This window comes from Atta colombica, unplaced genomic scaffold (assembly GCF_001594045.1).
Source record: "Atta colombica isolate Treedump-2 unplaced genomic scaffold, Acol1.0 scaffold153, whole genome shotgun sequence".
NCBI classification, from domain to species: Eukaryota; Metazoa; Arthropoda; class Insecta; order Hymenoptera; family Formicidae; genus Atta; species Atta colombica.
In genome coordinates, this window is record NW_017259243.1 from 969,426 (window position 1) to 979,845 (window position 10,420).

Consider the following 10,420-nt stretch of genomic DNA (forward strand, 5'->3'; position numbering starts at 1 on the left):
ATCAGTAACATACCGTCGACGGAATACATATACATGTGTTTATATATATATATATATATATATATATAAAATATATGTATGTAATTTGACAGATATCTTTCTTGATATTACAATTTTGATAACTAACAATATATAAAGAAAAATATAAGATAACTTTAAGAAAAGTTCCTGCAATTAAATCCACAAAAATATAGTATTATATATAAAATACATAATACTTACACTTTCATGAGATTTACACGTCCACTTCCATCACGAGCTTTACTTGGTGATTTTCCTTTTTCTTCTTTTCCTTTATCTGCAGCACTAAAACTGCTCACAGTTAATTGCGCTTGTAATCCAGCGACTAAGAGCCATACTCCAATCAATAAATGATTTTGCAGAATCTAGTATAGATAAAGAAGATATAATTACATAATAAAAAAAAACAACAGTGTGTATTCACAAAAAAACTAAATATGTGTATATTCACAAATAAATTAAAATTTTATTATCTCACTGGAAAATAGATTTTAAAATAATAAATAAGTGTAATATTTTTTTTAATTTTAATGTAGAACAAAATGTAATTTTTACAATATCAAAGAGAAACAAATCTCATGGAACTTACATGTCCTCCTGCACGCGTGCTATTTTTAATAACATTTGATACTTGGCCAAATATTTCTAGACTCTTCTCAACAACTGTAATTGCTAAAGAATCGTACTCTTCATCGGTCGTTTTTGTATTCTGATTGGTTTGACTATTTGCTGCAGTATTTGTACTACACTTAGGTGATACTGCATTTGTTATGCCAACTATGCTTGATGCTGTTGCATTTGCAATCGAACAATACAAACAAGACATAGTTAACAGCGACAATTTTTCCAACTTTTGTGATGTCAAAGGTTCCAATATTGGAAGAGATATCACATTATGTACAATATTAATGTCACTAACGACAGAATGTAAACTATGCCTTATCGTATGCGCTTCCGAGGCATTTGCTGGTAAGCTGAATCCCTTTTTAGATAAATAAGCTTGATACTTTCGAGTATAACGCGACAAGTGTGGAAGATTTAAACACATATCCAACAAAGTATCACCCGCACCCATATTCTGCAATATGTTTATGTTGTTTGAAATAAACATCATCTGCAATATAATATAGTTTATTATTCTTTTGGTTTAATTCATTTCACTAATACCGAATTATTAATAATTGTAATAATTATGATTACATATGTACAATAATAATATAACAATAAAAAATACAACTTATAAATAATATAATCATAAAATAAGTATATTTTGATCAGTTATAAACATTTATAATTCATTAACAAACCTTAGTGTCAGAATGTGTCTCGCTTGCAATGACATTAGTATTTTTGTTCGTACTGTCCACAGAATTTTCATTGATTAGAATCGCAGATGACGAAAAATCTTGCAATGGCATTGTCAATTGTTCAAGGATACTGGTAGACAAATCACAACGAGACCGCATAGATTCTTTTACAGACTGCTGAGAAGATTCCTTTTCTTTTCCACCTGATGAAATTGTTGCATGAGGCGGTAATTTTGAATTTTTTATTACTGAAATAAGAGCAATCTCTTCTACAGATGTAAGTAAAGACTGTCCTGTGCATAGCGCACGTATCGGGAGTAACAGTTGCTTCGTAGTTAAAACCGTCGATGCAGTTTCTCCAGATTGTGTTTGTTGTTGTGGCAACTTGTCCACAAGATACGCAAGCAGCACTTTGCATGCTTGACAAACAATAGGTATTTGACTTTTAGCAACTGAAAAGAATATTTTGTAAGATTTAGTATATATTTATAATCCTATATACCTGAAAAAATATATATATAAAGCCTATATAATGAAAAACTTTAAAATTTTTTGAATTATTTTGGTATTCCAGGATACCTGAATAGTTTCAGAAATATATAAAGTGAGTTAGAGAGAGTAAGGAACAAAAGATAAAAAAAAATATTTAGATAAATCTATTTAAATCTTATCTAAAATATCTAAAACTATTTTGTCTAAATTATTCAAATACTTTACTAGATAAATATTTTTTACTCATTAACTATTAGCTAAACATTTTACCTAAAAAAACCTAAAATCTTTTATCTAAATACTTTCTTCAAATACCTAAAAAATATTTTATAGTTACGTCCGCTTTCTTATGTCTCTTATGATAATCATGGAATAATGGGACAATTGTAAGCATACCAAAATTTTATAAATAAATGCGTATAAAATAATTTTTGGTACACTCATTCGCAAGCAGATGCGCGATGTTACTTACATGTATTTGCGCAACCACTAATACAATCTGCTGACAAGGCAGCGACCGCCGTGTAAAAAGTATCGTATTGATCCTCGTGAGAGACAAATTTGTTTTCGCTGTAAAATAACAGAAGGAAAAGAGTGGATACTGTTGCCAAATGGAATAAAAGATCGGATGAATTCGATCCGCGATGACAGGCGGACATCCATTTCTGTTCCGCTAAGGGGAAACATGCTCTTTTGGGTCGAAAAGAGCGTGGTTTAATGCGATTGCTGAACTACGACAAATTATACTTACCTTTTAATGATGCTCTTTATGAGATCGATAACGTCGTTTTTATTAAACGAACGCGGCGGTGTTCCCAATATCGGTTTCATTACCGAGGCCCACTCATCATGACCACCACTCTTCGCCGCCATTTTTGATATTGAACTTAAGCTAGAAATTTCGTTAAGTTTCGTCTCGTCTAATCATAAGGCCGCGTTCACACCATGACAGAAAAGCAACAGCCAATTAGAACTCGCGTTGATAGGATCGAAATAAAACTGTACATTGAAAATTGAGGTTGAAAATTAAAATTTGACTAATAAGGAATTTTAACTCCTATTGTTTTGTTCAAATTTTAATCTTCAATCTCATCTTCTTTGCCGGTTTCCACCAACGCCGATCAAGTTTAATCGTGATTAACTGTCACAATTGGTTGATTCTACTAAACAGCATATTGGTCAATCAACGGCTGATTAAACTGGCGTGGGTAAAATTGGCCCTTTAATGTTTAATCTGATTCTTCTAGCCTTATCAGCGTGAGTTTCGCAATTGGCTGCTGCCAAGAGGTAAACCGCTGAGTGCTGACCAAAATCCTGTACACCAATGCCTAATAATTTCTAATTTGCAAATATTGCCAAATTTGACATTATCTAATGCTCAGTAATGCTCACTAATGCCTTCTAATGCCCTAATAATGCCCTAGTAGAGTCCACTAATGCCTATAAGCCTGGATCATACGAGCGCTTTGACACAGAGCACTGATTGGTGAAAAGTTAGTTATAGGAGTAAATTTTATCTCCATCATCCATTGTTTACCAATCAACGTTCGGTCAAAGTGCTGTTGCCCATATGAGGATTCAGGCTTATAGACATTAGTAGGCATTACTAGGACATTATTGGGACATTATTAGGGCATTATTAAGACATTAGAAGGCATTAGTGAGCATTAGGTAATATGAGGATACAGGCTAAAGCCTTCTGTCCATCAGATCTTGAGCAGAGAAAAAATTAACAAATCACATTTGAACAATTTGATCACACATGGCCATTGCGATTGGTCAATTCTTTCTTCATCCGAGATTTCGGACTGATTTCTAGCATCGTGGACACAAGGCTTAAGCAATGCTCACTAATGCCCCAATAATGCCCAGGAATGTCCAGTAATGCCGCTCAATGTGTACACCGTAATGGTCTCAGCGATTTACTTCTTGGCTGCTGCTTTTCGTTATGGTATGAACAGTAAACGTGCCTTATGATGAGACGAAAACTTAACGAAACTTTTTCAGTACCAAAAATGACAGAACACACCAATAACAGCGGCGTACACTTAACTAAGTCACCTGAAAACGCCCAATCATATTTAATTACTATTTATCGTTGCTTAAGTCCGGATCTACAATAGCTCTTTTAAGCCTTAAGCCACAAGAAACTGACCAATTACAATCCAATGCGAGAAAATTAATTGACTATAATTCATCCATTTCTTATGGGTTAAGGCTTAAAAACCTATTGCAGATTCGGATTAATTAAAAGACAATTAAGGCTGCGTTTAGCAGAAATGTAGTAGTTTCTTCCAACATAGATTAATCATGATTTAAAACCGGTAGCATGATAAGTGTGTTCCAAAACTCGATTCTGTCATCCAAATTTATTTATTTTTTATCCTTGTTGAGTATTCGGTGAATAACAAGAAGTGTCTTCCAACAAGGATGAATAATCCAATTGGATGAATAATAAGTATACTATGGATGAAACATTAGATAAAACGATACACGGGGGCACTCGAGTGATATTTCAGAACGCAGAACCATAAAGGTTCAATGGTTCCTCCCCATTCCTCCCACCATGCTTTCAACCCACATTTCGTGATACGTCCAACAGCTGATATCAGTCATATCATCATCAACCAATATTTGCCGGATGTTAATCACTGTAGAAAGATCATACGTTCAATCATGTCGCCCTGCATATCCCCTACTGTACGTTTACGGATGTGTTTAATGGAGGAAACATTGTTGCAGATAATATGACAAAAGAATCAATCGCTGGCAGTTAAACAAAAGTTCGTAGGGTTCTTGCGTAGGTTATGCAAGCCTCCTTATCTGTCAGGCCACGTACAGTAAAATGGATAAGCCCATGTATTTATGGAGAGGCGCCGACAAATTGTCCTTCACGTTCGGCGACAAACCGAACGGTGTTATTTGCAAGCTCATCACTGTCAAGGATCATATTTTCGCAGTGACCACGACCAACAATCTCTATCACGGGGAAGTGTCGTTTCACGATGGCGCCTCTCCGACGCTCGTTTTTAAACGAGCCCAATTCGACGTCGTTGACCTAGCATCCAATTCCGAACATTTGTTCATTGTCAACACTAATGGGCATGTTTTGAAAGTAAATCCTCAGGACATGAATGTTGTAGACTCAATAATTCTCAAGGAAGAAGTAAAATATTGTAGCCACGGGTATGTACACATACTGGAAGATAGACTTCTTCTACAATTATATATTTATATAAACCTGGTTTTTTTCTTTTAACTATTAATTATTATTTAATTCTTATATTTTTTTATTTATAATACATTTTTATTTATATATATTACATATGTAGATATATAATTTAGACTATTATCCACTTGATGCTTTTGAAATATTATTTGATTGGTCAATTAAATGCTTCAAAATTGAAAACTACATTCTTATTTTTGTATATTTTTATATAGACACTCTGTTATTTATAATAGATATATGATATAAGATTTATTCTAATACACAAATAAATTTATTAAATTTATTGAATCTGTTGAATATTTACTGTGAGTGCTGTGTTTATCATTATTAATAAGTATTTATATTTTTTTATTATAGAAGATTATAGAAGACATTTTATTTTATTTACAGATATAAAGAAGAAAATGAAGTAGTAAAAGTGAAATTTATAGCGGTTAGCGATCAAGCAGCATTATTTGTCACAAACAGTGGACAGTTGTGGGCTAGTGGCAATCAACCACAAATAGATGTAAATAGTACAGAACCAAAAAAAGTTAAATTTTTTGAAGGTAGAACAGTATCTGAGATTGCTTGTGGTTCTAATTTTAATGTGGCTGCTGTGAGGAAAACCACTAAACTTATGAAAGATGATACAGATAGTGAAAACGAGTTGGAAGAAGAAATCTTTGTTAATTCCTGTCCACAATGTCTTAATAATGTTATGTTAAGTCCTGGAAGTGTAACATCGTCAGACACATGTCTCACTGGTCTTCATGCACAGCAGTTTAGTGAAGATCATTCGACAAATTCCATCAGTGCTTTGTCCACTGCCAGTAAAGAACATATTTCTCTACCAGAAATGGACAAAAAAGAACAGTCAACTGAAATTATTGCAAATGGCGAGGAATGTCTAAATAATTTAACAGATTCTGACAAAGATGAAAAAAGAAATGTTATATTTATAAACACAGAGACTGCTCGACAATTTTTAACCAGACAACTGTCTTGGGTTTCGTCTTATGGAAGTGCCAAGGAAGACATACCCATGGAAAGTGTCGATCGATCAACAAGGTTAATAAAGCAAAATGTCTCGAATATGGCAAACTTAGTGTATGAAGGAGTTAAAAATGTGGGAGGTAAAGTTGTAACTTTATCTAGACATATGAGCGGTAGTTCTGATATTAATGAATCCAAAGCTGATAGCAATGAACACTTAGAAGAGCAAGGAGATACTCACGTAAAACCTACTGCAACCAGTTTGGCACTGAGCTTGCGTTGTGAAGAATTTCCTTGGTCATCGAGTACTGGTTCCTCTGAACATGAATTATCCCAACATGGGTTGAATGAAAGGATTAATACATTATCCCGTACTGGTAGCAACATCCTGGCGACAGAACTTTGGACATGGGGTGATGTACAGTATGGACAATTGGGAACGGGAGACATTATTAAACGGCCAAGGCCAGTATTAGTAACAAAGCTTAGCCACACTGGTATCAGAAAGATATCTTGCGGTGCCTTTCATGTTCTTGCTTTAACACTAGACGGCAGAGTATTTGCATGGGGTCGTAACAACTTTAAACAGGTGACTTTGCACACTACAATAGATCAGAGCGCTCCTCAGTTGTTTACCACAAAATTATCTTCTAATGAAAGAGCTATTGATATGGCAGCTGGCAATTTTCACAGTTTAGTAATGATGCATCATGGTTTATATTTTATAGGACAATCGAGGTAATTAAAACATAAATGTTCTTCTTTAATTAATTACTTTATTTTTATTTACTTATAAATTTATATATTATAATTTTAGTAAAGTTGGCGATATGTTTCAACTTGATATACAAAGCAAAGATGAATCAAATAGTCCGAGAGAGATTTTCAGTTCTGGGCAATACAGTTGTTGTTCTGTGATAAATGAACCAGCAATAAACGTATCAGAAGATTTGATAAATGATCAGATCTTTTTGGAAGAAATGTTGACTGTTTACCAGAATCTCATCAAGCCATTTCAAAAGAAAAGCGGTGCGACCCAGGAAGCTAATGTATATGAAACAATGTGTCGTTGTTATGCAGAGTTGATGCACTTTAGTGTTTTAAATGTCATAAGTTTGTGGGATTATTTTAATCATATTGGAGAAGCGTACGAAGTTGCAATTGTTGCCAATATAGAGGAATTTACTACAGTATATAAATACTATTTAAATGCTATTTGCGATGTTATATCTCTCAGTGGTTTTATGCATATTGCAAAACTCATTGAAGTGCCACAAATAGTATCAAATTTATTTGTACATAATTTAAAAATTAGTGATGTAATAAAGCATAGCAATGAGATCGTTATAACAATGGCATTACAGCATCCTTTATGTAAATTAAATAGGTAAGTTTGTGTGTGTGCGTGCGTGTTTTGTGTGTGTGCGTGCGTGTTTTGTGTGTGTGTGTGTGTGTGTGTACAGATATAGTTTATATTACAACTATTATAATTTTGACTATAAATAATTTATTATTAAAATTTCTATAGAAAAATTCACATATAATATTTTATAAATTATAGATATAAGAATATGATTCATAGTTTAATAAAAAGCAATGGCACAAAAATGGGTGTAGAACGATTACAAGAGGCTCTTATAAAATGGGAGCAAGTACACGATGAACAAGATAAACGTCAAAAAGAAGCGGAAGCTACAAAATTGTTTTGGGAAAATTCTGGAAAGCTAGGAGAATCGCTCAGATCTCCCAATAGAAGGCTTATTCGAGAATCAAAAGCATATCCATTATCGATACTTAATTCTGGTAGATTTTCATCGCATTGGTTTGTTTTATTAACAGATATTTTCATACATGTTACGGGCACTACGCATACAATTCATCCCCTTCGAACGTTATGGATAGAACTTCTACCAGACTCTGAAAATGTACAGGTATATAATTGTTAATTTAATCTATTATTAATTGTTAATTTAATCTATTATTTTGTATTTTATTAATAATGAAAACTAGAAGATGACAGCAGATGTAACTAAAAATAACTTTATTCATTTTTTTTAGAATGCTATATCGGTTGTTACACCAGAGGATAATTTTGTATTATATACTCCTACTCCTTCCGAACGAAATGAATGGTTACATGCCCTACAAAATACTATAAAATGCAATTTGCAACGAGTGATTGGAAATGTGCCTCCATTAGCACGATCAAGCTCATTCTCTTTCACAAAACATAATGTTTTTAAGGATGCAAAATATACTGGTTTGTAGGATTTTTACTAAAGAAACGTATATATACATTTGCACTAAGTCACGAATTTATAGGACGATGGTTGAATGGTAAACCACATGGTTCTGGGAAATTAGTATGGTCAGATAGCCGTACATATGTAGGCCAATTTCATAAAGGTGTTATTCATGGTACTGGAAAAATGGAAATTCCAATGCAAGGTGTATATGAAGGCCAGTGGAAAGATGGTCAGCAAAATGGATATGGAACTATGAAGTAAGATTTATTTCATGAAAAATATATTTACGCGATTAATAGAATTTATTATTTTATAAAGCAATCAATGTGTGTATGTATGTATAAACTTTTGATTCTAACTTCTTAATATTCATTCAGTCTACAAATTATTCATAGAAAATTAATCATACAAGAATATTTTAGGTATATCAATGGAGATTTTTATGAAGGATATTTTAAGGATGGATTACCTCATGGTCATGGTGTCAAAAAAGAAGGTCACTTTATGGCATCAATTGCCTCTGTTTACATTGGAGAATGGGCCGCTGGTGTTAAACAAGGTTATGGAATAATGGATGATATAATGACAGGTATAAATATGTACACAAATATGTACATTTATTGAGTTAAAAATAAACAATAAATGAAAAAATTCTAAAAAGAATATAAAGACAATAATTTATATAACTTTTTAATAATATCAAAATTACATGCATATTATTAATAATTTAATGATGTTATAGGTGAAAAATATCTTGGATCATGGAGTAATGGTATGAAACATGGTAATGGTTTGATCGTAACACTTGATGGTATTTACTATGAAGGTGTTTTTACGCAAGATGTCTTGACGGTGATTATATATATATTTGAACATTTTTTTATGTAAAATATTTTTTTAACGATGTAATTTATTAATTTATTTATTAAAGGGTCATGGGGTAATGGTATTTGAAGATGGCACACATTATGAAGGTGAATTTAAGTCCGCCGGAATATTTTGTGGAAAAGGTACATTAACATTCCGAAGTGGCGATAAATTAGAAGGTAATATGAATGGTGCATGGAATGAAGGTGTCAAAGTTATCGCCACATTGCATATGAATAAAGCTAGTGGAACTGCGCAACCTAATTCAAAACCAGTGTAAGTATAAATATATATATATATATCACTTATATACTATATTATTATAATATTAAATATTGATATAAAAATTGTTTTAATAGTTATAATTAATAAGAATACTTTTTACATTATTCTCTTATTACATTATTATTGTTAGATCTTTTGGAAAACTATGTGTATCTCCGGATCAAAAATGGAAAGCAATATTTAAACAATGCTATCAACAACTTGGTGCATCTGAACCAGTCACCAAAAATTTTAATTACAATGAAAAATCTGTAGAAACGCAAAAAGTGTGGCAAAATGTTGCTAGTATAATAACAAAATCTCATCAGAAAACATTGCAACGAAAAAAACTATCTACCAACACTTCAAATACAAAAGAAAGAAGTAGCGAAACTATCGATCAACTGGATAAGATACCAGGTTTTGGACGAGATAAACTCACTAGTCAGACTTACAATGAAGTTCACAAATATTTAGTGAAAGCTTTTGAAAGCCCGCATCATCCATTGGGTGCTCTTTTAACGGAAATCGCTACAGTATACACAGCTACTTATGGTGGAGTAAGAGTACATCCATTATTACTTAGCCATGCAGTATCAGAGCTTCACAGTGTTACAGCAAGAATATATGAAATTGTACTCCTTTTATTTCCTGCTCTTCCACGTTGTGGCAAAGAATATATTCTTGAAACTGATAGTGAAGAAGAGTATGCATTGTAAAATTTATAAAAATTATATTTAAGATTATCTCAATTTAATAACGCACACACTTTCTAATTAAAAAATATTTACTTTTAGGCAAGTCATAAGCGCTGCCACGATACTTCATCCAATATTACTGCCACGTGTACATTCAGCACTTTTTGTATTATACGCCTTACATAATAAAAAGGAGGATGATGCATATTGGGAAAGATTGATGAAATGGAATAAGCAGCCTGATATAACTCTGATGGCCTTTCTTGAAATTGATCAGTAAGTAGTAAATTTTATATATATAATTATAAATAATAATAA

General features: G+C 32.5%; 2 protein-coding genes across 2 annotated transcripts in view; one reads left to right on the plus strand and one right to left on the minus strand.

Moving 5' to 3' along the window:
* The window catches only part of LOC108685479 (E3 ubiquitin-protein ligase UBR4), a 25,661-nt gene extending 22,968 nt beyond the window's left edge, over positions 1-2,693 (minus strand). The window contains exons 1-5 of the mRNA XM_018190274.1: positions 2,572-2,693; positions 2,293-2,390; positions 1,329-1,780; positions 611-1,135; positions 223-386 (exon numbers count right to left, since the gene is read on the minus strand). Of these exons, the coding sequence (XP_018045763.1) occupies positions 223-386; positions 611-1,135; positions 1,329-1,780; positions 2,293-2,390; positions 2,572-2,693 (1,361 nt within the window). The remainder of the gene's footprint in view (positions 1-222; positions 387-610; positions 1,136-1,328; positions 1,781-2,292; positions 2,391-2,571) is intronic.
* A 1,526-nt stretch (positions 2,694-4,219) lies between these two features.
* Positions 4,220-10,420, plus strand: part of LOC108685534 (alsin) — a 6,931-nt gene continuing 730 nt past the window's right edge. The window contains exons 1-12 of the mRNA XM_018190381.1: positions 4,220-4,278; positions 4,563-5,006; positions 5,443-6,765; positions 6,845-7,414; positions 7,589-7,958; positions 8,086-8,287; positions 8,350-8,530; positions 8,696-8,862; positions 9,016-9,125; positions 9,205-9,416; positions 9,556-10,110; positions 10,202-10,378. Of these exons, the coding sequence (XP_018045870.1) occupies positions 4,666-5,006; positions 5,443-6,765; positions 6,845-7,414; positions 7,589-7,958; positions 8,086-8,287; positions 8,350-8,530; positions 8,696-8,862; positions 9,016-9,125; positions 9,205-9,416; positions 9,556-10,110; positions 10,202-10,378 (4,208 nt within the window). The 5' untranslated portion in view covers positions 4,220-4,278; positions 4,563-4,665. The remainder of the gene's footprint in view (positions 4,279-4,562; positions 5,007-5,442; positions 6,766-6,844; positions 7,415-7,588; positions 7,959-8,085; positions 8,288-8,349; positions 8,531-8,695; positions 8,863-9,015; positions 9,126-9,204; positions 9,417-9,555; positions 10,111-10,201; positions 10,379-10,420) is intronic.